Genomic DNA, 27,795 nt, shown 5'->3' on the forward strand with positions numbered 1-27,795 from the left:
GGCCGCAGGCGCCACGTCCCGGCTGGCGGTTGGACTCCTCATGGAGCTTCAGCGCTAGAAAAGACCTTATGAAGTCAATGAAGAGCCTGAGGTCCAGACAGGACCTGAGAAGTGTCACAGGGCGAGTGGTGAATGCCTTCCTCTGGGGACGGGGCCGCCGGTCCGCCCTCCGCGCCCCGCTGTCGGGCCATCTTGACCCCACCCCATTCTGGATCCCTGGAGCCTTGACTGTGGGTGAAGCGCCCTTGCCCCTCGCACCCCAGCCTCTGCACAGGGTGACAGACATTCCCCAAATCCTGGTCTCTGCCAGGCTCCGGGCTGGTCGCAGGTGGAGGAGGAAGACGAGCCTGGGAGTGTCTCCCTCGGGGGCGGCCCCTCCCCCTTCACCCACTTGCTGGCTCTTGCTCCCTGGGCTTCACGCTGCGGGTCAGCTCATTGGCACACATCTTCAGGGGCCATGTCCCCAAAGCCCGCAGGGCTGGGGAAAATGCTAAGGAAAGCTGGGGGAAGTCGTAGACTGTCACCAAAAACAAAGCGTATGTGTTAAGTGAGAGCACACGTGCCTGGCAGTGGGACGAGGGCCTCGCACGCTCCATCCGCGAGTTCACACAACAAACAGATTCTTATCAGCCACCCTGTTTCTTAGATGAGGAAACCAAGGTCTGTCGGATTCCAAAACCTGTGCCCTTAACCACCCACAGACTCGTCCCCCAGCGTGGGCCGGGCAGAAAATATACACCGACAAAACAAAAAACAAAAGACGAAACAGAACAAAAGGACGGCGAGGGAGGAAGGTCCGCGGACGGTTCTAGGGAACGAGAGGCCGTGGGGTGGCAAAGAGGAAGCCATCGTAGGGGGTCACCAGCCACTCCTCCCCTCCTGAGGTCTCTCCCACCTGTCAGCCTCCCCCCTCCAGCACCAGGTCCCCTAGGGACAGGGCTATATCCGCCTGGGGTCCTTCTCTGCTGCTGACAGGGCTGAACCAGACCTGGAGGACAGAGGGGCCAGGGTGTGGGGAGTGAGGGAGCACGGAGAGCACGGGGAGCACGGAGGGGCCAGCTCCTCGGGTTTCAGTAGCAGGAGCCTCGGGTGTCTGGTGGGTTAAAAATACAGAGGCCCCAACTCAGGGTCATTTGATATCAGCGGCTGAGGCTTACAAGTCCAAGGGCCTGAAGGCAGGGGGGCTCAGAGAGAAGGGACGGAGCAGAAAGTAGGGAACACAGCAGCAGGGAGAGCAGGCAGGGGGCAGGAGGGGAGGGTACAGCTGTTGGGAAGGACTGGCTAGGCCTGGAGGGCCAAGGGCAGGGAGTGGGAACGAAGTGGGAGAAGGTGGGGAGGCTGCGGGGCCAAGGTCACCTTTTCGCCCCGTCTCACATCCTTGGGGGAGCAGGAGGTCAGCGTCCTGGGGGACAGGGCCGGTGTTCCAGGGTCTCACCCCCCACCAACATGCGGCGGAGGGAAGAAATCCCGGCCCTCCCTCCTGCCCTCTGGCTGCGGGGCTGTGGGCACGACAGCGGCTCTCCTGTGAGACCAGGAGAAACGTTCTGAGGCCTCTCCAGCTCCCACCAGCCCTGCTCAGGTTAGCTCCGGCCTGCCCTCCAGTGACAGCTGTCTCTCTTGGACCCACTCCTGCCACATTCTTGAGATTTTCTGTGGCCTTCCTTGCTTAGCTGTGCAAGGTCCACCCCACAGGAGGGGGCAAAGTTATTCCTCCTAAGATAATGTCACGCCCCTGCCTGGGTGCAAACTAAACCCTGTCTCTCCAAAGTCGGAGATCCCTCAGGGTGGGAAGGGAAGACTTCTGACTTTGATCCAGCCTCTTCCCTGGCTTCCCTCGTGCCTCAGTTTACCTGTGCACGGTAAGAGCCCTGGAGGGCCGAGAAGAGGGTCCTTCCTTCCCAGGAGCCTAGAGCGGAGCTCCTCTCTGGTGCTCGCCCCCCAGGCTGGGGCGCAGGAAGTTAGAGTCCCTCCTCCCGCCAACTCTCAGGTGCACAGAATGAATCAACCTCCCCGGCTGGGGCTCGGGTCGAGGTCCCACCTCTTCGGGTTTTAACCTTTCCCCTGGCGTTTACACCTGATCCCCTTTGCGAGAATGCATCGTGGTCCAGCGTGGGGAAGCCTCCCTCCCTGCGTGCCCTGGAGAACCGGGTCCCCTCTGATGGGAGTGCAGAGCGCGAGCAGGAGGCAGGAGGCAGGAGGCGGCTGGACGGTTCCCCTCCTCTCCTGGGCCTCCTCGCGGAGAGAAACCCCCGCCTCGCATGTCTGCAGGGTGGACGGCAGCCAGGGCCCCTTGCCCCCCGCCCGCCCCGTCCTTCCCTGCGTCCCGACTGAGGAGTGTTGAGTGAAGCACAGGAAACTGGCTGGGGCCGGGCCAGGTGGCCAGTCCTGGACGAGGCTCCATCTTTTATTCAGAGGATGACCTCATCCCTGGTCCTGGCTCTCTGAAGGGAAGTGCAAGGGGGTCTCTTTCTGCAGCCCGCTTGCTTTTCACGGCCCCCTCCGCCCGCGGGATCGAGCAAACAGACCTCGTCCGGAGAAGCTTCCCGGGTTTTCCGACGACGACGGGGAGGCAATCCAGCGTCTGTGCCCCTCGTGCCCTGTGTTCGTGAATTCAATCTCTGACCCAGAATCCCTCCTCTCCACCCCCATTCCCCTCAGCCCGAGTACCCTGGCCCTCCCCGGGCTCTCCCTAATTACCCCACACCTCCCCTCCCCCAGCCCAGCATCATTTACCTCCGACTCATCTGGTCTTATTTTTAGCTCAGGCCTTTTCCTTTCTTAATATGGCGATGAGCTTCTAGGCCGGCGTGGGGACCGTGCTGAGGAGTCCTGGACGGCGGGGAAGGGGCGGGGGAGGGGCTCTGGGAGGCCGGGGGCGGGGTGAGGTGTAGGAGGTGGGAGGGTCTCTCTCGGCCCTCGCGGAGCTGCCCTGGCCTCAGAAGGTTATCCTCTCTCCTGCCAGGCCGAGAGACATATTTAGATGGGACCAGGTGGGGGCCGACGGGTGCCAGCTTCGGGGCCGGCTCCGGTTCCCTCCCCGCCCCCTGCTCCTATCCCTCCTCCTGACCCTTTCACTCTTGGCTCTGTCGGCAGCCTGTCCGGGACCCAGCAGTGTCCTCTGTCCACTGCTCTGGGCCCTTCCCCACCCCGCCCCCACCGTGAGCCCCTAACTCGGGATTCAGGACCCAGGGCCCCTCCCTGCCCCGGCCACCTTCTTCTGGACCAGGAGAGCCGACCCGACCCAGACCCCGCGACGCCCATGGGCACTGCAGACAGGATGGGGGCCGCGGCCGTGCCCGGCCCGCGGCTGGCATTGCTGCTGCTGCTGCTGCTGCTGGGGACACCCAGGCCGGGGGTGCGGGGGGAAGACGGGCTGGACTTCCCCGAGTACGACGGTGTGGACCGCGTGGTCAACGTCAACGCAAAGAACTACAAGAACATTTTCAAGAAGTACGAGGTGCTGGCGCTGCTCTACCACGAGCCCCCTGAGGACGACAAGGCCTCCCAGAGACAGTTCGAAATGGAAGAGCTGATCCTGGAGGTGAGTGGGGGGGGCTCCGCAGGCCCACGGGCACGCCCGCCCCCCCTCCCCCGCGAGCCCCAGCCGGCGAGTGCGCGCAGCCTCTGAGGGGCCTGGGGGGGGGGGGCGCGAGGGACAGCAGTGGACACAAGGGCGTGTGGCCTTCGCCACAAGAGAAGGGAGACTTGGAACCCAAAGTCCCACCCCAGTCAGGCCGTCGCGGGCCAGAGAGGCTGCGGGGAGACCTCGCCTCCACGCCGGGAAGCGCTGGGTTTGGCCAGGACCCGGGTGTCCTTGGAAGGGGGGCTCCAAAAAGGAAAGGGACGCTCTTCAGAGGACAGGGGAAGAGCCGCACTGTGGGGCGCTGTGGCCCCGGTCTAGTTGCTGCACCCCAAGGAGACCCGTCAGGTATGAATTTTAAATGCCCTCGACATTCGTTTGCATCCGCTTCCCGGCTGGTGGTTCCACGGAGACCACCGTGGCCTCGCTCCCTCTCCCTGCCCAGACTGGGCCAGGCTGCACGCCCTGGTTGGAAAATTCTTGCAGAATGCCTTTCCCCCGCTTCTCTTTGCGGGAAGCTTCCTCCCACCCCCAAGTGGACTTCAGAACGAGAGCAAAAGTTTGTGTCTGGGGATGACTGGGACGTGTGGTCACACACACTCTCCATCCTGGGATAAGGATGTCTTCTCACCCAAGCTTCTGCGGCCCTTGGCAGTATGGATGGGCCTCGGCCCGCCCGGAGGAAGGACCGCAGGCTCCCGTGTGTGTGTGTGTGTGTGTGTGTGTGTGTGTGTGTCCCTGTGGCTGCTAGAACCTGCCATCTGATTAATGCGCTGAGTATTTTTATCCTGAGCGTTCAACATCTCTGGCCATCCACCTGCCAGCAGCCTCCCTTCCCCATCCTCCTGAGGATCCGGCACCAGGGTCTGTTAGGTGGGGCGCCCTCGGCAGAGTGCATCGGGCTCCAGGGTCCAGCCGGGAGGCCGAGGGGGCAGGGTCCAGTGGGAGTGAGGGGCTGGGGTAAAGAGGGGGAGGAGTGCCCTGCCTGGGTCCCCTCTAGGGCCTGCTGGAGTCTCTGCCTCTGAAGGTGACAAGCGGTGGCCACCGTGACCCTCTGGCTTTCCCCACTCCTCAGGGACATGACCAGACTCCCCCCATACCCTCTTGCCCTCCAAAGCTCTCCCCAGTGGGGGTTACTCAGGGTCTTCTAATGTCACCCCACACCGAGCGTGGCCTTCAATCAGGATGGGGGGCAGGGCCTCAGTCACTCTGCAGGCAGGGCCTCCTTCAGGAACCCCCTCAGGAACCGGGAAGGATCACACCTTCAAGGGCAGGATCAGAAGCACACCGACAAGGGCCACGTAGGGGTCAGGGGCCAACACTGGACCGCAGACCAAAGGGGTGGGCTTGCAGGGCACGGGGAGAGGCCCCGGATCCTCGCGCGGCACCCAGGGCAAGTCTTCTATTCCCCAAACGACCCCACCGGGAAGCCCCCCGAGATGGGAACAGAATCCTGGAGCCGACTTTAACCCTCCGTTCCCTCCAGTTAGCGGCCCAAGTCCTGGAAGACAAGGGCGTTGGCTTCGGGCTGGTGGACTCTGAGAAGGACGCGGCAGTAGCCAAGAAACTAGGTAAGGGACTGGCAGGGGGGAGGCCTGGAGTGTGGGACGGGGCCCAGGCCGGCGACTCGGAGGGCAGCCCTTGTCTAGGCCAAGGGCCCCACGGTGCCCACTGGGAATGGAGTCGGAGGTGGGGGTGGGGAGACTGAAATTGGGACGATTATGGCTGGGGTTCTGGCATCTCCTTTACTCCTTAGAGAGACCCAGGCTCAAATCCCAGAAAGAGGGGGTGGGTGGCCTTTATACTCACCTAAGAATCAGGGCTAGGTGCTGGGGGAAAGGGGACGCCAGGGAACACCACCGGCGGCGAGGCTGGAGAGGCCCAGTCACACCCCTCCGTCCAGAGCTGGGGCCCCGGAGGTTATACACCGGCCACCAGGGAGCAGCACAGGCCCGAACTGGGCTCCGGGCGTGGCTGGGGAGGACCGTCAGTGATGAAGTCATCTAGTCAGTAATAGCAGTGGGTTAGAGGGCTGGACTGGCAGCGAGCGGCCCGAGTCCTCCCAGGAGGTGAAGGAAGCCAGGGAAGGGGGGACACCTTGTTAGACCCCACATCTCCCTATGTCCCCTTAACACCCCCCACCCCCCGCTGATCCCACTTTCTCCCGGAGAGCCCCAGCCCCCCCCCCCCCACACACCCCCTGGAGAGCCACCTGGACTAGAGCCAACGGCACAGATCCCAGGGCTGTGGGGTCTGAAGGGAGGGGAGAGGGGCGGGGGAAGGGAGAGTGGAGAGGAGGACGTGGGGTCCAGGGACGCTGGCGCGGGCCCTGGACCAGTGGGCAGCCCGGCGGCCGGGCTCACCTCTGGCTCTGGCTCGCCAGGACTCACGGAAGAAGACAGCATCTACGTGTTCAAGGGAGATGAAGTCATCGAGTACGATGGCGAGTTCTCTGCTGACACCCTGGTGGAGTTTCTACTCGATGTGAGGGTCCCCTGCCCCTAACGGCGTGGCTTTAAGTCTTGACACCCTTCGTCGACCGAGTCCAGCCATGCACATGTGCACGCGCGCACACACGCGCGCGCGCGCACACACACACACACACACACACACACACACGCTTGCAGGTGATGGACAGCCCCTGCCTCCCTCTCAGCCCTGCCTCCCTCCTCCCTCTCCTCCTCCTTCCAGCGAGGAGAGAACTCACACTCTCGCCGCTGGCCCCGCTCCTCCAGGTCCTAGAGGACCCCGTGGAACTGATCGAGGGTGAACGAGAGCTGCAGGCATTTGAGAACATTGAGGACGAGATCAAGCTCATTGGCTACTTCAAGAACAAAGATTCAGAGCGTGGGTAACTCCCAGGTGTCCCTCCTTGGACCCCCGTTTTATCTGTCCCCCTAACTCCCACTCGGCCCACTGTCTCCCCATCTCTATGCCCTCCTCCCTCCGACCCACCTGCACTGGGGGCTCCCAGATGGGCACCCCCAGCGCTCCACCTTCCCCGCTAAAGTGCAGCTGCTCTCAGAGGACTGAGGGGTGGGGTCTCAGAACGAACCCCTCTGGCCGAAGGAGCCTTGGGGAGAAACAGAGGGGACGTGGCTCCCCGGCCGACCCTGGCCTCCCCAGAGACTGACTCCGAGCTACTCCCTCAGATTACAAGGCCTATGAGGACGCCGCGGAGGAGTTTCACCCCTACATCCCCTTCTTCGCCACCTTCGACAGCAAGGTTCTCCTCCCCGCGGCCGTATGGGGTCCCCCTCGCTCCCCACAGCTGCCCTCCAGACCTCTCTCCCAGAACCTACGGTCCCTCCCTACACAGGACACTCCTCACCCCACCCCCACCTCGGGCCTCTCGCGCGCGCCCCAAAGATTTTAGATTCCCTAACCCACCCCTCTAGCGTTCAGCCAAAGCCCAGAGCAGTCAAGACACTTGTCCATTGTCACAGTGGCAGTGACAAGGGCCCAGGCTGTCTGACCTCCTTTCTAAGGGCTGCTCCCCGTGACACTGCCTCGCCCCGTGACCCACATCCCCCTGCTCCACTCCCCCCACCCCCTCCCCCAAAGGTGGCAAAGAAGCTGACCCTGAAGCTGAATGAGATTGATTTCTACGAGGCCTTCATGGAAGAGCCCGTGACCATCCCCGACAAGCCCAACAGCGAGGAGGAGATTGTCAGCTTCGTGGAGGAACACAGGAGGTGGGGAGCAGGGTCAACAGACCCCACGGGTACTGGTATGGGTGTCAGAATGGGATCCTAACCCAGATCTGGCTCTGTCCTTCCTCATCGTCGCCCTGCATCAGTGGTTCTTGACGGGGGTGAGGTGGGGGAGGACTTCGCCCTCCAGGGCACAACTGGCCGCATGGGACACATTTCCGGTTGAGGAGAGCGCTGCTGGGTAGAAGCGGGTAGCTGCCTGACCTCCTCCAGTGCCCCCAGGACAGCCCCCCGCGACAGAATTGTCCGGTCCCACATGTCAGTGGTGCTGACGCCGAGAGGCCCTGCCTGCACTCCACAACTGGAAATACCCACTCATCGGTGTAAACGCCACCAACTCTCACTCCCCCCCCCCCCCACTAGACCGGGGCAGGGCCGGTCAGCTTCGTCCAGCTCCATCGACACGGCACCTGGCCCGGGGCCTAGAACTTCAGAGACTCTCAGCTGTAATGAGTGAACCAGTGGATGCCCAGACGCCCAGGTCTTACCTTTCTTCCAAAGATTTCTCTCCCAGTCCGCTGGCCCACTCTGGGTTCTCCCACCTGCTTTAACCAGGCAACGATCTGGGCCTGGTGCCCGGAGCTTAGACTTTGCCAGATGGCTCTGTTCTGGGCTACAAGCCGGCTGTGCCCGAGGCTTGACCCAGAGGCAGCCTCCGCTGCGAGGGCCCCCTGGGAGGGCATCCTTCTCGCCCACTGAGTAGTGACGGTCTCTTCCAGATCCACCCTGAGGAAGCTGAAGCCCGAGAGCATGTACGAAACCTGGGTGAGTGTCCCCTGGATGGGGCCGGGCCCCTAGGGGAGCAGGGGTGACTGAGGACTCAAGCCCCGGGAATATTCCCACCTGCCGTGCCCTCGCTTGTAGGAAATCGATGCACCGGCAGAGTGCGGAGGGTTTCGTTCCGAAGGACGTGCCACGAACGAGACACACAAAAGCTGTTAAAGAAAACAGAGGGAGGAGCCCCGAGATCTGGGGCTAGCGGGTTTGCAACAGAGGTGTGGGGGCCCTGGCGCTGAAGTGAGCCATGTCCCTTGGGACAGGGCCACCACCCCAAGGACGTACCTGTCCTTGAATCCAGAAGCTGGATTCCCATCCAACTCAGGTTCAAGGAAGAGGTAGGGTGTGTCTGGCTCTCTAACTTCGGGGAGCACAGCTAAGCCCCCCTCCCCCTAACAGGAAGACGACATGGACGGAATTCACATTGTGGCCTTCGCAGAGGAAGCTGATCCTGGTGAGGGAGGAATGCAGGATTGGATGGGGGGGCACCGGTGAGAGGGGGACGCGGGTGTTTGTGAGTGAACAGGCTTCAACGGGAGGCATTCCTGGGGATCCGCGGGCAGTGGCGGGCAGTGGGGGGCCGTCAGGACACCCGCCGCCTCCGTGTCCCCTTCTCCCCTGCCCCACCTGACACTTCTTCCCTGCGTTCCCTACAAGATGGCTACGAGTTCTTGGAGACGCTCAAGTCCGTGGCTCAAGATAACACTGATAACCCCGACCTCAGCATCATCTGGATCGACCCCGACGACTTCCCACTGGTGAGGGGCAAGGCTCTCCTAACCCCCACCCCCCGCCTCACGGTGGCCATTTCTGAGACGAGCTTCCTTCAGGGTCCCGGCCCCAACTCCTGGCTCGAGGACCTCGGGAGGTTTTGTCCAGTACAGGTTCAAGGGCGCCGCGGGCAGGAAAGGCACCCTGAGGATGGGAAGTGAATCTCACAGAACGTGGCACCCGATTCCCAGAGCAGAGGCTAGGCGGGTAGCTCGTGTGCCCAGGGCTGACTTCTCCTACAAACGCCCAGAGTTTTGGGGGGGGGCCAGATGGACACCCTATTCTGCAGGTGGGTCTACACAATCACAGAGTCCAAGCGCAGGGATCCCATTGTCAGGGGACAGCTTTGTGCCCAGCGGGATCCCCAACACCTAGCGCTCGTTAATGTTTACTTGTTTTTTAAATTTTTTTTGACATTTTTTATTTATTCTTGAGAGACAGAGAGAGAGAGAGAGAGACAGAGCGTGAGCAGGGGAGGGCAGAGAGAGAGGGAGACGCAGAGTCCGAAGCGGGCTCCAGGCTCCGAGCTGTCGGCACGGAGCCCGACGCGGGGCTCAAACCCACAAACTGAGATCATGACCTGAGCCGAAGCCTGATGCTTAACCAACAGAGCCACCCAGGCACCCCCCCAATAGTCATTGTTGAAAGCGTGAACGAATGGAAACGTGAGGGACGTTGGCAATGACCAGGGATAATGACCTAGGTTTAGACGCGTAGAAGCTGAGGGTCATCGAGGAGTGACTTGCCCAAGGTCACAAGGTCACGCAGTAACAGATCAAGGCTCAGGAAACAGGGGTTTGCCACGCAGTTTTCCTCGGAAAGGAAAGGCCAATGTCTCCAGCCGACCCTCCTGATACTTTCTTTCCCTCTGGGATTTTTCCCTGTCGCTGCTTACCTCCGCTCCTTCCCTTTGGGCCTTACGGCTGGGCCTGTCCCCCATCCACATGGGTTCAGGGGGACCTTCCTCTCCCCCTGGACTGAGCCTCGCGCTCGCCCTCCCGGACTCGTGTGTTCCCTGGACTCATGTTAACTAACCACACATGCTCTCTTCACAGCTGGTGCCATACTGGGAGAAGACGTTTGACATCGACCTGTCGGCCCCACAGATAGGAGTCGTCAACGTTACTGATGTGAGTCTCCTTCCCTCGTGCCCCGCTGGCCCCTGACTCTGCTTCCCGGCCCAGCCCACATCCCCTGCTCTGCTGACTGGGCATTGAACCCTGCCCAGAGGAATGAGACGCGGCCGGGCTCATGGCTGCGGGGAGGGGGAGAGACTCGGGCCCTGAACACGCCCCTGCTGGAACTGGCTTCTCATCCTCAAGGCCCGGGTCACAGCCCGTCTCCTCCACAAAGTATGCCCAGACCCCCTGTTTGGAGTCCCACCCCTCCTCGCCACTCCCAGCGCCCACTTGGCATTGAGAACGTGCCTTCTCTGTGGCTCTTTGTGTGTTACGCCTGCCCCTCCCAGCCGACTCCACGCCCTTTGAGGGCAGAAAGCTTCTCGCTCCCTCGTGGCAGGTGCCTCAGACGTGCTCGCGGAGGTGAACTGAGTGGAGCCACAGTCTTTTCGTTAATTCAATTGTCAGTCCGACTGGGGAGGCAGGTGCTCTGTTAACTACGTGCCCGGATCTCGTAAACTCTATCATAAAGGGCCCCATAAAATGCCAGGGAGGCACAGAAATCAAAGCTGCTTCTGCTGCAGAGAATCCGAGAGAAGGGTTTCAAAGGAGTGGCACTTAAAGTGGAGCCTGGACAACCTATAGGAGTCCCCCACGTGGAAGTTGTGAGAAGCCATCCCCAGACCGATGGAAAAGTTAGTGCCCAAAGTCAAAAGTAGGGAAATGAATACCAGGTTCTGGAAAAGGCAGGTCATTTGTTGTTGTCGTTGTTTTGTGTCTTGTGGCGTGAGAGTCGAGAGGTTTCTACGGACGGTGCTGGGAAAGCAGGTTAGGAAAGCCTTGATCTGAAGGGCTGCTGGCTCTGTTCTCTGGCCACGAGGAGCCACCAGTGGTCCCTCATCAAGGGCACGACGGGTGTGTTGGAGAGGCTGAGGGAGAAGGTCTCCTCGCCAAGCCACTTTCTCCATCACTACCCCAGCCCAGACCTCCACCTGAACAGCACCCCCCCGCCCCGCCCCCGGCCATGACAGGTGCGGGGAAGGGACGGAGGATGTAGGCAAGGACTCAGGGAGCCCTGTGACGGGTCTGAAGACCTGAGTGGGGCTTAGCTCGGGTCCCCTGTGTGTGCCTCACCCAGGCGGACAGCGTGTGGCTGGAGATGGACGACGAGGAGGACCTGCCTTCCGCTGAGGAGCTGGAGGACTGGCTGGAGGACGTGCTGGAGGGCGAGATCAACACAGAGGACGACGATGAGGAGGAGGACGACGACGATGACTAGTTATTGTGGCCGCCGTGTCCCAGCCCGCCCGCTCTCCTCCTCGTGATCTCTTCTGCCTCCCCTGTCCCTCCCTGGGCCCCTCCAGGGACACCGGGTCACTCTGTGCCCTGGGGCGCGCCGGGGTCCGCCGGCTGAGTGCTGAGCCCCTGACCCTCACCGGACGAGGACAGATCCCACTCTTAACCCATGTGCCAGCCCGGGCGCCTCAGCTGACTCGTGTCCTATCCCACGGTGGCCCTGGGCCCGCTATTCGTTTCGTCCATCACTCTGTACAATCTTTCCTGGGACTCTTTCCTCCTCAGTTCCCTCCACCCGCGCACACTCTTCCCCACACTCTCAAATCCTGCATCCTTCTGACCGGTCTGTCCCTGGCCAGGAGGAAGGGCGGGCCCTGTGTTTGGGGCTGTCTCTCAGCCATCTCTTGTTAATGTATTTGGGTCAAATGAGAGGCCTCAATAAAGGATCTGGGGCAGCAAGACCAGTATCTGCTGAGGAGGCCTCACCCCGTGGCAGGAGGGGGGCAGCCGGAGGACGGGGTGGTGGGAGGGGGGAGTGTTAGGTGTGGGTGCCTTGTGAGGGCGCTGATAGAAGGAGGGGGGGCTCCCTCCAGGCAGTCGTCCCAGAGGAGAGTGGATTATTTATCTGCTACTAGTCAACAAGCTTCCACCCCCACCCCGCCGCCCCCCAACACATGGTGTTTGTCCAGCATTGCTCACAGGCTCAGGGAGAAGACGGAGGGCCTGGCCTGTCCCTGCTCCCGAGCTGATTAGCCTCCCTGGGAAGTCGAGCCCGAGCAACTAAACAATTGAAGACAAACACAAAGCAATAAGTAATTAAGCGATTACGGGCTGCTTGATAGCACCCCCCCCTGCAGCTCTTATTTGAATGTCAGGACTGAGCCCAAATAGCACCTCCTCGGTGAGGCCTTCCCAGAGGCGGCCCCTCCTGCGGTTCCCTCCTCTGGGGTCACGCGGCGCCCTCTCTACGCTCCTACTCCAGTCCTCAGCGTGTTCTACCCTAGATCGTCATTTACACGCCTGTCTTCCCCCGCTGGACCGGGGGCCCCTTGCCCCTGTGCCCACAGGGCCTGGCGCACAAAACGTGGCGCTTAACAAACGTCTGTTGGAAGAAGGAACAATGGAACAGGATGGCTCAGAAGAGAGAGGTCGCAGGGGTCTCTGATCGCTTCATAAAGTGAGCATTTTTCTAGGCCTTCGATCAAGAGTGGGTCCGACGGGGCCAAGGAGTTCGGGAAGGAACCTTGCAGTCAGTGGGAAACCTGAAAAGCACGGGCAGGTGCTTTTCATGTGTATCATGCAGGGGGGCACAGGAGAGACCAGAGACACAAGCAGAGATGGATGTTCCAGGGGTGGCCGCGAGGATGGGTGGGCATGGCAGGTGGCAGAGGTTGAGTTCAGTCCTGTGGCGGTGCCCAGGGGGATGCGCAGGGGGAGGGGAGGGGACTCTCATACTCAGAGGCCACCAGGAGAGACAAGGTGGAATTGGGGAAGCGTGGCCCCAAGTCGTGGTCCCAAATAGAGAGGAGACATTGCGTTTCGTACACTCAGGATCCTCCCCCGGCCCTGGATCTGGGCTGCCGGGGTTCCTGCCTGGAGGGGTCCGCACTCCGTCCGGCACAGCCCAAGCTGGCGTATGGGCAAGGGAGCCAGGCGTCGAGTCGCGGAACCAAGCTACTGATCACGCCCAGAACTCACAGATGGGACAGTTGTCATGGGTCAGGTGGAAAGGCGCTGCTGAGAGACTAGGGGGCCACTCGGTATGGAAGAAGGAGACACGAGGTTACCGAAGCGTCACCTCTAAGACAAACCCGGGACATGCTCCTACGGAAGGCACAGGAGTGTAGAGCAGAGACCGTGTTTTTACCCAACTGGTAACCATTTAATGCTCAGTCTAATCCATGCTGTGGGCCCTGGGCGGATGCGATTCTAACAGGGAGCTTACGATCTAGTACAGGTCACTGGGAGGTCCCACACTAACTCGAAGCTTCTAGGTTTCAAGCCCCCCTCTGTGCCAGTCCTCAGAAGAGCCCTGGCAGACGGGCATCAGCGTCCCCATCTCACCGGTGAGGACACTGAGTCTCAGAGGCATAAACCACCCAAGAAAGGACGGGAGCCAGCACGGAGCCCCAGTCCCCCGTGCCTGCTGCCTCGGGAAGATCTGAGCCTGTCACTGACTACAGACACACCATTGAGTCTCTCTGAGTCTTAACGACAGGTCAGTGAAATGATGTTCGGTCCTATAACGCAGAACAAACGAGATATCCTCAAAGGCAGATTACGAGGCGGTCTCACTCTGGAAGTGTGGTGCCAGGAGAGGGCCACTGAAGAGCAGAGAGAAGGCCTATGGAAAACCCAAGACGCCAGGAGCCTGAGCCTCTTTCCGGGGCAGTGTAGACCAAGAAAGCAGGGGTCCCGGAGGCCTGACCCGGCGGCTCTGCCAGGCCACAACCGAGGGAGGCCGGGGCCATCGTTGCCAGAGGTCGCCGGGGGAACTGGTGGGGCCCGGACCTCTTCCCAGGGCCAGACCCTGCCAGAGTTGAGGCAAGAGCCCTCAGGCTGGAGATGGGGGTGCAGACAGATGCTTCCCCACTTCTTCCTTCCCTCTTTCAGTCTGGCTGAGAATCTGGGGGAGGAAAGTCCCTAGGGGTGGAGAGGAAGTTGAGAGCCGCCGCCGGGTGCTGGGCCTGGGCAGAGAGGCAGAGCTAGGAGACAGAGCTAAGTGCGGCGTTGCAAGATGTCTATATTTGCATGCTGAGCTCACTGCTGCTCTTTTCCTCCCCAGAAAATAAAATTACATCATGGTGGGGGGAAGGCAGGAGGGCGATATATTCGGGAAAGGTGAGAGGAACACAACCGGGCATCACCCCCGAGGAGAGAAGATCCGGGGCTCCAGGTCAAGGGGACGAGGCCCCGTGTTGCTTCCCGCCTGCATCCCTACCCACGCCCCCGCCCCCAATGTGGAGAAGCCCGAGCCAGCCTCCGATCCCTCGCTAGCGGGTCCCCTGACCCAGAAGGGGAGGAGAGAGGTTTTTCCAAACACAGGTCAGCCAGCTAAGAGGATCAGAGGCCCGAGGCCCGCCGAACGCCTAAACCCTAACGCACTCTGTGCTCCCCAGGGTCCCAGCCGCCGCGGCCACCGAAAGGGAACCAGGGGACGAGGGTGTCCCGCTGGGAAAGAACGAAACCCGAGGGCCTGGTCCCGCAGTCCCCGGGGGCGCGGGCAGCGGCCCTCGGCAGCCCACCCGCCGGCCCTCCCTCAAGCCCCGCCCCCGCCCCGCCCCCGCCGTGACGTCACCGGCCGGCCGGGCGGGGCGCGCGGGGCTCGGACTCGGGCTCGGCGGGCGGAAGCGGCGGCGGCGGCGGCGGCGGCAGGAGCGGCGGGAGCCGAGGAGGAGGCTCCGGACGCTGCCCAGGAACCGGGACGCCGGAGAGCCGCGCCCTGAGCGCTCAGCCCGCGGCGGTGAGAGGCGGGCCGGGGCCGGGGCCGGGGTCGGGCTCGGGCTCGGGGCCGGGCGGGCGCGCAGGGGCGGCGACCCGGGGCCGCGGGGGGCGGCCGGGGTGCGGGGTGCGGGGCCCGGCCCGGGGACACTCGGCCGGGAGCCCGCTTCCCGCGCGGGCCGGCTCGGCCAGGACCCCCGCCGCGGCCCGCGGGGGGCCACCGGGGGACCGGCGGGCGCGTGTCCGGGGCAGGGGGGCGGGAGCCGGGGGCGAGGAGGAGCAGCTAAGGCGAAAGCCCTAATTTCCTCCAGTCCGTGTCGGAAGCGACAGGGACACGCACACCTACGAGAGACACGCCAGCACACACGGTGACACACACCCATGTGACTCTTCCACACATCGCTTCGCACACAGCAAATCACAAACGTCCCTGCACTACACATCCACCCCCTCCCCCCACGGCCTCCATGTGCACGTCCCCTGGGAGAACATCTGTCTGCGGGACAGCTGAGTGGGGGCCCCTGTCCCCAGGCCACCCTGATTGTCTGGGCACAGTCTCCGAGCCCTGGGCCTCACGTTGCCCCTCTTTAAGACACAGGGACAGGGAGACGGATCCGGAGTGAGTGAGCCCGCCTGGCGCCCCGACGCTGGGGGAGCCGGGAAGGTAAGGGGCTGCTGCGGCCTCTGCCCCCCAGGTCCACTTAGGTGCCGGGAGCGGCTGGTTTCTGCGCCCCCGGGTGGCCCAGGGATGGAGGAGGCGGTGGGAGAAGAGGAGAGGGAGAAAAAGAATGAGTATGAGTCAGCCAAGGATGGAGCCCAAGTCGGAGAGAGAGAGAATGAGGAGAATGTGTGCGAGGGACAGGGACACAGTCGGGGACGGGAGGGGAGGAAGCGAGGCCGAGGTGGCCAGAGCAGTGGGAAGAGGGCTGGGGGCTGGGCGGCACGGGCTGCGAGAGCCAGGACCCGGCGAGAGCAGGATGGGGCGAGGCCCCGGGGAGTTCGAGAAACGTGCTGAATGTGTGGGTTTTGTTTCTCGACGAGTCTGGCCCCCAGGCTGTCAGAGCGATTAGCTTTAATTGCTCTTCCCTTTGTGGCTAAACGCTCCATTGGGGAGATTGCCAGAGATGCCCTAGGCTGCCCACTGCCCCGGTTGCCTACTTCCTCACCGCCCCCGACACCTGTGCCCGTCCCGTGTGCATGTTGTCATGCGTGAAGAGGGCCACGGAGTCACGCCCTGCCGGGCCGTCCCCTTCCCTACGGACCCTCGCACGCCACCTGGATGCGGCCAACCAGTTCAAGCCCCTCCCCCCCTTCCCCAAGCTGCCGCTCTCTGGGCAGCAGGGGACCTCACTCTTTCCTAAGAGTAATAGCCCTGGGTGTTCGGAGGGGGACGCTGAGTCACAGACCCCAGCGGTCCTCGGTACTCGAGGCCACCACCCGGTGAGACCGGCTGAAAGCCCACTGATAGGATAGGAGGAAGGGAGCGAGAGACTGCAGGAAGGATTAAATGGGTGAGGGGGAGAGGTGGCAAGGAAACCGAAACAGGAGTACGAGAGACACCACCGGCGGAGTGGCCAGCACTCGGGCCGCCTCACCAGCAGGCAGCCCTCTCTGCCCTGCCCGACCCGACGCCAGAGGTCTCCCCGATGCCCCCATCGCGGGCCGTCTGCCTTCTCTTAGACCGAGGGCCTCTGTGCCCAGGGCTAACCCACCTGCCTTCTCAGCCTGAGGCCCGGGTATCCCGTCTCCCCTCACTCCCCGGCTGGCCGGCCGAGTCTTGGAGCCCCCTTCTTCCTTTGTTACAGGAAGAAAGACACTCCCCCCCCCCCCCAACAAAGCTGAATGGAAGCTAAGGGAAGAAGTCAACTGAGTGGGTTATTAAGGGAATCATTAGGACTAGGACTGCTTGAACTTGGGGCCCAGGTAGAACGGGCGCCCTGCCCTCCCTACTCACCCCTCTGCTTCCCCTCGCCTGGCACCCCATGCCCGGATCCAGAATCGAGGCAGTAAGACCCCCTCCTGCTGGTGTGGGAGACCTCCTCCACCCCCCAACTCCGGCAGCTGCCACAGATGGGGTGGGGGGGGAAGGCTTTGTTTTGAAGTTTACTGGGAGTTTGGGACCAAACGGGAGAGGGGATGGGCATGAAGTAGTGTCCCAACGCACAGGGGTTACCCCGATTTGCTAGGCTTCTCAGGGCGCCCCGGCCCGCTGCTTCCGCAGGTGGTGCCCCAGGGCCCCCACCTGTCTTGCTCCGGGCTCCTATCCCCGGAGGCCAGCATGTAAGATCCTCCCCACCTGCCCCTCTCCCCCCAGCTTCCTCCATCACTTCCACTTTTGTCAGGGCTCCACCTGGGGCCAGCTTGGAAGGAGAGGGAGGGAGGGAGGGAGGGAGGGAGGGAGGGAGGGAGGAAGGAAGGAAGGAAGGAAGGAAGGAAGGAAGGAAGGAAGGAAGGTAGGTGTGAGGAAGTAGTGAGCAGAGCACAGAATGATCTGGGAGGGAAGGGGACTGACTTCCTGGCAGCCTCAGCTCCGGTCCCGGTTCCTGCCTTGGTATCCTGTCCCAAGAATGGCCTCCGCCCAGGCTGCCTGGTGTTCCCCAGACAACCTCTGTGCTGCTCCGGGGACCTGGAAGACTTTGCAGGGCTGGGAGGGGAGGAGACGCCTCCGTAGGCCCTGAGGAATCCTGAGTCTCGGTGACAAAAGTGACCGGGGGCGAAGGAGCCCAGCTTCTGCCAAGCCCCACCGGGGCCACACCGCCCCGAGGACGGTGCTTGTCCGTGAGACTTGAGAGCCACCTAAGGAGATTCCACTTCCTTGCACCCCAAGAATTCCCCAAGGGGCTGGCCTTGCCCCTGCTGCCCCGCCCAGGCCTGGCTGGACGGATCTCTCCAGGGAGGGAGCCCCCAGGCCGCCTTTCCCACTCCCGCAGGGGGCCTTACTGCACAGCTTCTGTCCCTCCTTGCCGCTCCCACACCCCTCCCATCCAGTGGTGTCATTGTCCCCACCGCTGGGGGAGGGGGGGGCAGAACCGAGGTCACTCTGGTAACCGCGGAGTCCCCGCACCCTCCCCTAGGATCCCTCCTTTGCAGCCTCCTTCCCTCTCCCAGCCCCGGCTCTTCCTCCATTCTGTGGGCCCTCCTCACCCTTCCCTTCTCTCTGCTTTCGGGCCTGTGATTACAGAGCTGACACACGCGTGCGGCGTTCACACACGCGCACGCGCGCACACACACACACACACACACACCTCGTACGCTCACCGCCACCCATCCAGCCCTAGCACGTACACATCCATTCCCAGAACACGCACGCACCCCCACACCCCGCCACCGCCACCTCCCGGAGCCCGCGCCCCTCAACGTTCCCCCCACCCCCGCGCCTCTTGGGGGCCTCGCGTCTGCCTCGCGCTCTAAGAAAGCTCCTACCCACCGCCCCCCTCCTTCGTGGGTGGCTCACTCACACATTAATCCCTCCCCGCCCACCTCCCCTGGAAGTCTGTGTTTTAGATTCAGAGCCCTAAACCCAACTTCCTTCCAGGAGAGACACACACACACATTCTCCTTCCACAGGATCTAGTTACAGCCTCTTCTGCGTGAAAATGGACAGGAGACCCCTAACCGCTGTGCCACTTCCCAGCCGAGGGCTTGGTCCCAGGGTCTCCTCCATGGGGGTGGGGGCAGGGTCTTCTTGGGGGCACCCTGCCTCCTTCCCGTGCTGCCCCTTCCTTTTGAGCTCTCTCCACCCCCCCTCACCCCCATTGATGTCCTCATGCCTGGACCCCCCTGCCCGTCACCCCCCTCTCCTGGCCCGGGATTATGGAGGGGGTTGGGGGGGGGGGCGCTGGGCTCCAGAGCCTGCTGCTGTGACCTAGATTTCAAGGCAGAGACGGCTCCTGGTGCTGACAGTCAGAGAGCATTGTTCCTGGCCCGGCCTGGTGGGGCGGCCGCCGGGCCCTGCTGTCTGCTTGCACCTGGCTGTGCAAGTGAGCGTGCCCGTGAGTGCCTGTTTCTTGTGGGGGTCCTGCTGGCTCATTGTGTGTGTGTGTCACAGTGCCTGCCACCGAGGGAGGCTTGTTGGTTCCGGTCCGAGTAGGGGGTTGGGAATGCGGACTTCTGGGTCCACGCCTTTTACTGTGCCATGCCTCTCTGCCTCAGTTTCCCTGCACCTAGACCAGAAATAAGGAAAATGGGGTGAGGCCAGCCCCTCGCCGTCTGCTACGTTCCCAGGCCAGCGTTGGGGTGATTTGTGGGCAGTCCCCGTCAAGTACAAGGTCGTCTAGCTCCTTGTCCCAATCCTTGGTTCAGCCAGAGTTTAGGATAGAACTTACTTTTTAAAATGCTTTACATTTCTGATTATAAAAGAAATATATACTCATCGGGGGGGGGGGGGGAGCCCCTTTTAAACTCAGCACCGGAGTTTCACGTCTTATCGCTTCCAGAAGTTCATTCTAAGGTCTGACCTTCCTTCTTCCTGTCTTAGTCACGCTTCCTACCTAGTGGGAAGGAGGGCCTTGAACGTTCTCTACCTTCCCACTTCAAGATCTTCCCGAAAGAGGGGTGGGGTGAAGGCCTAGGGGAGCCGCAGCCTCGCCCAAGCCCCCTCCAGGAGCCCATCCCGAAGGTGGTGCCAGCCGGACGTGGGTGCAGGCAGCGGTGGCAGCCCCTTTGCTGCCAGACTCTCCCAGAGCTGCCTCGAGACCCCTTCCCCTGCCACCCAGCCAGCCTGGGAACCGGGCAGGGGGCCAGAGCCAGCCGCTTGGTATTCTGGGGCGCGGGGGCTGCGGGCGTAGCACAAAGGCTAGGAGAGAGGGCTGTGCGGAGGCCCGGCGGCCATCAAGGGAGAAACGGGCTCCACAAAGGTGGGGGTGGCCCGTTGCTTCCCCCTCCCCGCCCGCCCGAGCCCTAAGGACTGAATACAGGGGGGCACGGAGGGGCCAGGGGACCGTTAGACCAAGCACCTAGGCATCCATCCAAAATGAGTCATTAGAGGGGCGGTGGGGAGTTGAAGTGAGGGACCCCTTTGCTTCTGGGGAAGAATGGGAGCTAGAACACACGAGCTCTAACCAAGCAGCCCCCCCTCCTGCCCCTCCTGCCCCTCCCAGAGCTTCTCGCTGCCACGGCCGGCCAGCCTGCCTCTCCCTGAAGGTCGTTTTGGAGTGTTGTGGGGTTTTTGTTTTGTTGGTTTTTTTTTTTTTTTTTTTGACAGGGGGAGGGGTTGCAGGTGGGTGGGGCGATTCTGGGGGGGGCCTGGGAGGCAGTGGGTGAGAAAGTCTGGAGCAGGTTGCTATGGTAACCGCCTCCTCAGTCAGGGGAGCTGTTGCCAGGGTTACTGCTGGGGGGGGGCAGAAATGAAAAAAGATGGGGGAGAAGGAGGTGTGACTTGTCACTCTAGGCTGAAGCTTGGCCCCTAGCTTCTCGTCTCTTCCCGACTGCTCCCGCCGCCCTTGGGTCTTCATTTTCTCCCTCCAGCCGGGGGAGCCCCCCCCCCGCCAGCCTCCGCCAGGGTGGAGGGAGCTGGTGGAGGCGGGTGCCGGTGAGGAAACCGGACTGGCACCTCCAGCTCAGCCGCCTCTCCCTTTGTTCCTCCCGCCCCCAGTCATGGCCGAGTACGGGACCCTCCTCCAGGACCTGACCAACAACATCACCCTTGAAGACCTGGAACAGCTCAAATCGGCCTGCAAGGAGGACATCCCCAGCGAGAAGAGCGAGGAGATCACTACTGGCAGTGCCTGGTTCAGCTTCCTGGAGAGCCACAACAAGCTGGACAAAGGTGGGCGGGGGCCGCGGCCTCGGGCTCAGTCCTGGTGGCAGCGAGAAGCAAGGTCAGGGCCGCACGCGCCAAGCACTCTCCTCTCCAGCAGGACGGGAGAGAGGCTGCGGGTAGAGACCCGGGGTTGGTGGTCCCTGCATGCCTTAACGGTGCTGTCAGTCACTAACGGGGGCGCTCACACGCCCCTGTGCTATTGTCAGATGTGTGACAACACATTAAAACACAAGTCAAAGGCGATGAGATTAGAAGTAAAACCACAGGTTCCGACGTTTTTCGTATCCACTTTTAGAGACCACTGCTCTGGGAGTGGCTTGGGCGGGGAGTCGGTGCGTTAAGCTAGCCGTGCAAGGCAAGTGTATTTCGAAGGCAGGGTCCAAAGCGGGGGCATGCCTGGCAAAGGACCACAGTCCCAGAGGCAGGAGTGTCTGGTGTGCCTGGAAGAGCAAAGGGGGCATGTTTGGCTTGGCTGGTGGGGCCTAGGGTACATTTAGCGGTGGCTGGAAAGGTAAGTTAAGGCTGCACCGTGGGGGGCCTTGAGGGACGGGGTATTCGGCGGGCGGTAAGTGACCCCTGGGCCCCGTGGGCCGCGAGAGGTACTCGTCTGCCTGTAGCATGGTGAGCGGTCAGGAGGCGGCTGCAGAGGGTCACAGGGGAGGAGCCAGGGAGGAAGGACGGAGGGCGTCTGCAGTCTAGAACCGGCCCAGCCATGGAGAGCATCCTTCTGGCCACAGCCGTGCCCGGGCTCACGAGGCCCAGCATCTCTCCTGGCTGGTCTGGGGCCTGCACCCCCACGGGTGCTGTCGGGAAATTCTTTCTGATGCTGACGAGGAGGAGTGCTAGGGAGTCAGCGTGGGTATGGGGGGTCAGGAAGGCCATTTAACTCTTCTGTTCTCCCCTCCCCGCAACGTGGAACCTGGTATTCAGCCCAAATCCCTCGTTCTAAATCCCTAATGTTTTAAACTTCACTGACCGACCACCTGCTCTTCCCGGGAAGTCCTCCGTATTTACTGTTGGTGCCTTAGCTTTCTTGTCCTGCTCGGCAGCCCCGCCCCTTCCAGGGGCATGCCCTCTGATAGCCAGTGTGGGTCCCAGAAGCCTGGCCTGGTGGGGCAGGGGAGGCCTCTCCAGCCTGGCTGACCCCGTCTCCGTCTTCCTTCAGACAACCTCTCCTACATCGAGCACATCTTCGAGATCTCTCGCCGCCCTGACCTGCTCACCATGGTGGTGGACTACAGAACCCGTGTTCTGAAGATCTCCGAGGAGGATGAGCTGGACACCAAGCTGACCCGCATCCCCAGTGCCAAGAAGTACAAAGGTAGGAGGCCACGCCTTCACCGTGCACCTCTCCCCCCGCCCAGGGGTGATCCTTGGAGCACTTGACTCTGGGGAGAACGGAGGCGGATGCGGCGGGCCAGCCTGCTGTCGTCCACGCCTCCCGTCCCTGGACACCTCCCTTTTTGCCCCCAGACATCATCCGGCAGCCCTCGGAGGAAGAGATCATCAAACTGGCTCCGCCACCGAAGAAAGCCTGAGCGAGGGGGAGGAGAGGAGGAAGGTTGGACCTTCACTGGACCACTCCCTTCCCCCAGCCTCCAGGGGAGGGGCGAGGGCAACCCCCCCAGTCTACCCACTTACTAACCTGGTCCTAACCCCCTTACTGTGCGCGTGTGTGTGCGTGTGCGCACGCTCTGGCTGTCCGTCTGTATGTCTAGCTCATCAAGTTCCTCCTCCTTGTGAGAGGATGGGGGTCGGGCTGGGGGGGGGGGGCTTCGTTTCCCCACTTTAGGGGGAGGTGGGGGCTGTTTCTATGCAAATAGAAATGGGCACATTCCTCCTACTGCCCTTTCCTCCACTCTTCCCCCACACGGCCGAAGTGTGGGAGCAGAAAGGACCTGTATTTTCCTACACTGAGGAGCCGAGCTGGGGGTGAGGGCCTGGGGAGAGGTGGGTGGACCTAAAGACGAGCAGCGGGAGGGAAGGTGGTTACCCAAGCCCCACCCGGACCGGGCAAAGAACAGCCAGAGTTCCGAGTTTGTACTCCCATGCTGGATCGGCCAACGAGTCTTTTCTAGTGGTTCCTCAGGCTGGAGGGCCTGGGCCCCAGCAGGTCCCATTTTCCTCCCCTCCCACGGGCCTAGGTGGGGATGAGCCAGGGATCTAAGGAGAGAGGACCAATGGATCCCTTCCTGGCCCCGAAGTTCAAACCCCGTGGAGCACCCAGCATTAGACCCTCCCGCCTCCCCCAGAGCCCATGCTGGGAGCAGGCCCCCCCAAACCAGATGTGGGGAGGGGGGCCCTCTTTTCCACTCCTTTGTTCCTACTCAGACTGTTGCACACACTGACTCCAAACCTAGGGAGACTGAGGAATGAGCTCCTTAGGTCTTAACCCCAACCCCGTCCCACCCACAGGGTCCCAGCGTGGTGACTACAGGCGACCCTCCCTATGTCGGGTCTAGAACGCCCCCAGCTGGAACGAAGGGAAGAAGCTAATTACAGTGTCTTCCTTTGCACTGACCACCCGCCCCCCTGCCCCCCCGCCACCAGTTCAGTCCAGGAGGGGACTTGTTCGCCCGTAGCCCATCTTCCCCACTATCCTGGTGTGTTGGGCTCGTGAATGCCTCCTAGCCAAATCACTAGAGTGCAGTGACCCCAGCCTCCTTCCTGTGCCAAGATGCCCTCCCTGCCCTGACCGTGCTAACTGTGTGTACATATATATCTACATATATGTATATTAAACCCGCACTGCCATGTCTGCCCTTTCTTGTGTCTGGCATTAACTTAGTCTAGGCCAGCGCGGGGGTGGGGGGGGGGGGCGCAGTGAAGGGAGCGCCAGTCCAGTGGCTATGTAGTGAAAACGAAGAAACTTTCTTCAAGTTTAAATTCACATGCAATCTCAAGAGACTATTCAGAGAAAGTTTTAAGTTCAGAGCTTTGAAGACGTGGGAGCAAAACTTAAGTGGGAGCGGAGGGCTGGCTGTCAGAGGAGGGAAGAAGCCAGACTGGCCGGAGAGAGCTGCCTCTGTGCCCAGCCCAGCCGTCCCCTCTGGCCACCGCTGCGGACACCTGCCTTAACACCTACACCTTGAGTACTCCACACAGTTTTGCCTTAAAGGACCTTCCCAAGTTTCCCCAGCCCTGTCTGGCTTCTCCCTCAAGGACAGAGAGATACTTGCAGAATTGGGAGGGGGGAACGGAGCATGAATTGTCCTTCCGGTCAGGATATGTGATGTGAGAGTGTGTGTGTGTAAGAGAGAGAGAGAGAGAGAGAGACGGAGGAAGGAATTAGGAGCTTTCTCTGAAGAGGAGAGAGGGTGAGATGGGAGAAGGGAGACAGGGTCATTTTCAACAGAGTCTAGTAGTATCTCTGTAAGGCAAAAATAATCTAAAAAGACTAACCTGCCCTCCCATCCCTGTACTGCTGTGAGATCGTCCCCTATCCTGTGCTCCCCTGTCTGCAGTGTGCACGGCCTCATTCTAACCCTGGAATAAAGGTGATTGTACTGTATCCGGTTCTAGAATTTCTGTGAATTACCAGGACTTTGGAGTCTTTGAATGACTGGGGAAGGGAGGGGGAGCGATACCCCAAATCCCTCACTGCAGCCTGGAAAACACCCCTAATGGTATCCTTCCCCCCCGCTTCCCCCCACCCGTCTCCCGAGTAGCCCTGAGCTATGGGGCCTGCTCCACTGGAGCCCAGGCCTGGAAACAGGACTGTCCCAGACCAGACCTCCTCAAACCGTAAGGGAGACAGGGCCAGGAGCCGATAGTGGAAGAGACCAACCCGGTCCATCACGAATGAATGGGCCACATGTCGCACACACACAGCGGCAGTCAGAAAAGAGAAGAAGAAAAAAAAAAAAAGCTTTACTGAGAGAAAATACACAATCAATTCCAGAGTGCATGGTTTTCAGGCCACTCCACGACCCCTCCGGCAACAGGAGTGCGCGCGTCCCCGCCTTGGGGAGGACACGCAGCAGCTGACATCTGGTCCGAAAGTTGCTAAGAAAAGGGGCAGGAGGAAGGAGTGCCTTCCATCCCTTCACTCTGCCCTTCCTTCCTGGCCTGTTCTAGGAGAATCGGGCCGCCTCAGGATGCAGAATTCCTGGTTGGGGGCTGGGGGGGCGGGGTGGGGTGGGGTGGATAGCAGCACAAGCAATAAGGGCAAAGATTCAACTTAGGACTTTCACTCAGCGACCAGTGACGAGACAGGTGTCCAAGCCCCAGCTATCTTCATCCTTAGATTAACGATTTGTCCCTCAGTCGCAAGATGTCAAGAGGTGGACCAGCTGGAGAGGCCACCCCAGGAGGCCTTTCTCTGCTATACTCTCCTCCCACGAGGAAGGGAGCTGCTGGGGCAGGGTGGGTGGCTTAGAGAATCAAGCAGCTACAGGTAAGAGTGAGCGTGTCCTCTGTCACGTACAGTATGAGGAGAGACAGTCTGCAGTGGCAGAACCTTCCTGAAGTCACAGTTCAGTCAAGTTTTAAAGACGGGCCAGCCTCTGGTTGGGAGAGCATCCTGGGAGCACCCACAAGACCCAAGGAGAGGTAGGAGATCTGGGGCAAAGAACTGAAAGGAACTCCGTTTTCCCAACCCCGCAACCGCGGCAGGAAGCAGAGAAGGGCAGAGTCGAGGATCTTTCCGTTCTGGAGCCTCCAAAAACCCCAGGGGTCGGCCCCCATCTCTGGTGGCCGCAAACAGAGGGCGGGCTGGGCCCTGTGTGACTGCGAGGGCAGGACCCCCACCCTCCACCTTCAGTCCCTTCCCTGCAGTCACGGAGGACATACAGGTATTCAAACTGACAAGAATTTTAACGTGCTACATCCAAGTTTGACTTGCTTTTTAATATATTTATAGATATAAAATTAGGCCTCTAACAGTGACAGGGCAAGGAGACTGCTGCCACCAAACAACTTTTTTTTAAGTAACAGAAGAGGTAACATCCTTCCTATCCTTCCTCCACTTCTGCCCCTCCTCCCGCCACCCCAGCCCCCCTCACCAGACCTAGTTAGGGGTGACGGGATGAAGAGAAGGGCATGTGTGAAACACCGTGGGAAGGACAGAGGATGAACGGGTGGGAAGGAAAGTGAAGAGTGTGGGGCGGTTAGGGGCTCCAAGGACTCCCCAGAATAACGGGATCCTGGGATGGGGTCGTCTGGGGGCGGCGGGGGGGTGGGGGGGGCAGGGGAATGCAACTGTCACAGACTTTTAAAACATAAAGAAAAAGGTCAACAACCTAAACCAAAGAGAGAACGGCACATCCACCGCCCCCACCCCGGCCCATTGGTACTGAACAGCCAGTGATCCCCGCCCCCCACCCAAGAAACAAGGGAGATTAAAGAAAAGGAAACCCCATTCCCTACCCCAAACCAGTTAACGAAATAGGCTCCCCCCTCCCAAAAAAAACAAGGCTTTGGGGAGAGGCCGTTTCTGCTGAGCCCTCTGCACCTCTCCGCGGAGCCCATGCCAGGGCCTGGCTCCTACTCCTAGCTACTCCGCAGGTTCGCGCCCCCTCTGGTCTGTCTTTCTCCCAGGAGGTCTTTCTTTTATCTAAAGCAAAAAGTCCAAAGTGCGTTTCTGCTGAAGGTAAGGGCCTGAGACAGGAAAGGGCTGTCCAGGCAGGATCGGGGTTGGCAGCTCCGGCCCGCCCCTCCTGGGTCCAAGGCCTCAGGAAGGCATGCACTGCACCCGGTCGGGGCCCTCCTCCTCGTCCGATGTGTCTGAGGAGCTGGGGGACTCATCCGAGTCTGCATCTGTGGCCCCAACCCCAGGCTCTCGCCAGCGCTGTAGAATGGGAAAGGCTTGTTAGTAGTTTCCCCACAAAGAGGACAAGCCTGTTAGGTCTTAACTGTAACTCAGGTGCTCTAGGCCAGGGGTCGGCGGACTTTTCCTTAAAAGGGCCAGATAATAACTATTACCGATCACGTCTATTGCATATGTCTATTGCAACTCTTCGGCTCCGCTGTGGTAGCACGAAAGCAGCCACAGACAACACGAATGGACGGATATGGCTGTATTCCAGTAAAACTTTATTTGCCAAAACAGGCAACATGCCAACTGCCAGAGTTTGCTAACCCCTGCCCTAGGCCTCTTCGGGCAGAAGGAAAAACAGAAAGTCACTCTGACACTTACCATTTTTCCCAACTCCTTCCCCACCCTCACGCCTCTGCAAACACCGCGCTCTCACGCGCGGCGATGGAGAGCAGAGAGCAGACCCCACCCGTCTGCCTGGTGGCTCTTCCAAGGCTACACCAGGGCTCTGGTGGGGGTGCAGGACAATGGATAAAAAACCCAACCACAACCACCCGATTGCTTTTTAAAATGGCGAGGAAGTGTGCACTAGGACATGTGACCCTTGCGGGGGTCACCGCCCCCGGGCACCCACCCCCCCCCCACGCCAGCTTACCCGGTGGTGGCGTCTCTGTCTCAGGTGATGCATGAGGAACCAGAGCATGTGGCTATCAAACAGGTCAGTATGGTGCAAGCTGTCTTCATCCCGCTCCCGCTTGTTCTTCTTAATCACCTGAACCAGAGAGGGTGCTGGGGGTGAGTGTGGCGAGTAACGACTAGGGACCCCGGCCCTGATCAGAAGGGACTGGCGCCCCATCCCCCTGAAAACGTCCTTCAGGAGCTGTTAAGCCGAAGGGGAGCCAGACCAGATTAGGAAAGGGTGCCCCAGGTTTATCCACTGAGAAGGTCAGGAAGCTCTAAAATAGAACGATTCTTCCTAAAGACCCCCCCCCTTCCCCACTCCGCCGTGAACTCAGGGCACTCCACAGCTGCCCCTGGACCCCTGCGCAGGGGATGCTCCCCGAGGGCCAATCACAGCCGTGTGGGGGAGGGTGTTGGACTCAAAGTGCAACATGGACCTCCGCAGTCAGCCACTTACATCCTTCAGCCCCGTCAGCTCAGTGGAAGTTTCAGCAGTGGGTGCCCAGATCTTGACATCATGGTCTAGGCCGCTGGTTGCCAGCACAGGCAGGTGGGGGTGGGGCTCAAGACAGTTTACCTGGTCAAGAGGAAAGGAAACCACAGGCTCAGAGGTATATGGGAATAGGACTTAAAAACCACTACTCACCTTGAGCCAAACCTATTCCTCAATCAGAGCTGAGAGAGTGCTGGGAAGGCAGGCCCAACCATCACGAACGCAGGCCAAGGGCCCTGGGGGTGGAAGAAGCGCTGGACACAGACTGGATAGATAGAACAGGCCCATCTCTCATCTCCCAGGTATAGGCAGGGGTGGCCTCGCCCTAGACACAGCCGCAGGGGCAGGCGGGTGACTGGCCAAGCTCACTGCTGGCTTCACAAAAAGGCAATGAGGTCCAGATGACCTC

At 61.0% G+C, this 27,795-nt stretch overlaps 3 protein-coding genes and 1 long non-coding RNA gene across 7 annotated transcripts in view; 2 read left to right on the plus strand and 2 right to left on the minus strand.

The window, feature by feature from the left end:
• Positions 1-2,342: 2,342 nt before the first annotated feature.
• Positions 2,343-2,854, minus strand: LOC147572268 (uncharacterized). Its single transcript, XR_015246407.1, has 2 exons — positions 2,734-2,854; positions 2,343-2,597 (listed from the first exon to the last, which is right to left on the minus strand). It is a non-coding gene; the product is annotated as an uncharacterized LOC147572268 (long non-coding RNA).
• Positions 2,855-2,955: 101 nt separating this feature from the next.
• CASQ1 (calsequestrin 1) lies at positions 2,956-11,714 on the plus strand. Its single transcript, XM_086694673.1, has 11 exons — positions 2,956-3,541; positions 5,067-5,151; positions 5,964-6,064; positions 6,316-6,427; positions 6,733-6,806; positions 7,145-7,275; positions 8,013-8,058; positions 8,470-8,524; positions 8,728-8,828; positions 9,897-9,971; positions 11,098-11,714. Exons 1-11 carry the CDS (start codon positions 2,981-2,983, stop codon positions 11,236-11,238), a joined length of 1,482 nt encoding a protein of 493 aa, XP_086550799.1. The 5' UTR covers positions 2,956-2,980; the 3' UTR covers positions 11,239-11,714.
• A 2,850-nt stretch (positions 11,715-14,564) lies between these two features.
• On the plus strand, positions 14,565-23,968 carry PEA15 (proliferation and apoptosis adaptor protein 15). The gene is made up of 4 exons (XM_086694674.1): positions 14,565-14,718; positions 20,290-20,463; positions 21,623-21,778; positions 21,931-23,968. Exons 2-4 carry the CDS (start codon positions 20,292-20,294, stop codon positions 21,993-21,995), a joined length of 393 nt encoding a protein of 130 aa, XP_086550800.1. The 5' UTR covers positions 14,565-14,718; positions 20,290-20,291; the 3' UTR covers positions 21,996-23,968.
• A 1,318-nt stretch (positions 23,969-25,286) lies between these two features.
• DCAF8 (DDB1 and CUL4 associated factor 8) overlaps positions 25,287-27,795 on the minus strand; it is a 41,924-nt gene continuing 39,415 nt past the window's right edge. For all 4 annotated transcript variants that reach the window (XM_086694670.1, XM_086694672.1, XM_086694669.1 and 1 more), the window contains 3 exons: positions 27,351-27,470; positions 26,868-26,984; positions 25,287-26,245 (listed from right to left, as the gene is read on the minus strand). In XM_086694670.1, the coding sequence (XP_086550796.1) occupies positions 26,129-26,245; positions 26,868-26,984; positions 27,351-27,470 (354 nt within the window). In that variant the 3' untranslated portion in view covers positions 25,287-26,128. The remainder of the gene's footprint in view (positions 26,246-26,867; positions 26,985-27,350; positions 27,471-27,795) is intronic.

Source organism: Puma concolor, chromosome E4 (genome assembly GCF_028749965.1).
Source record: "Puma concolor isolate L17-30 chromosome E4, mPumCon1.1.hap2, whole genome shotgun sequence".
Classification (NCBI taxonomy): Eukaryota; Metazoa; Chordata; class Mammalia; order Carnivora; family Felidae; genus Puma; species Puma concolor.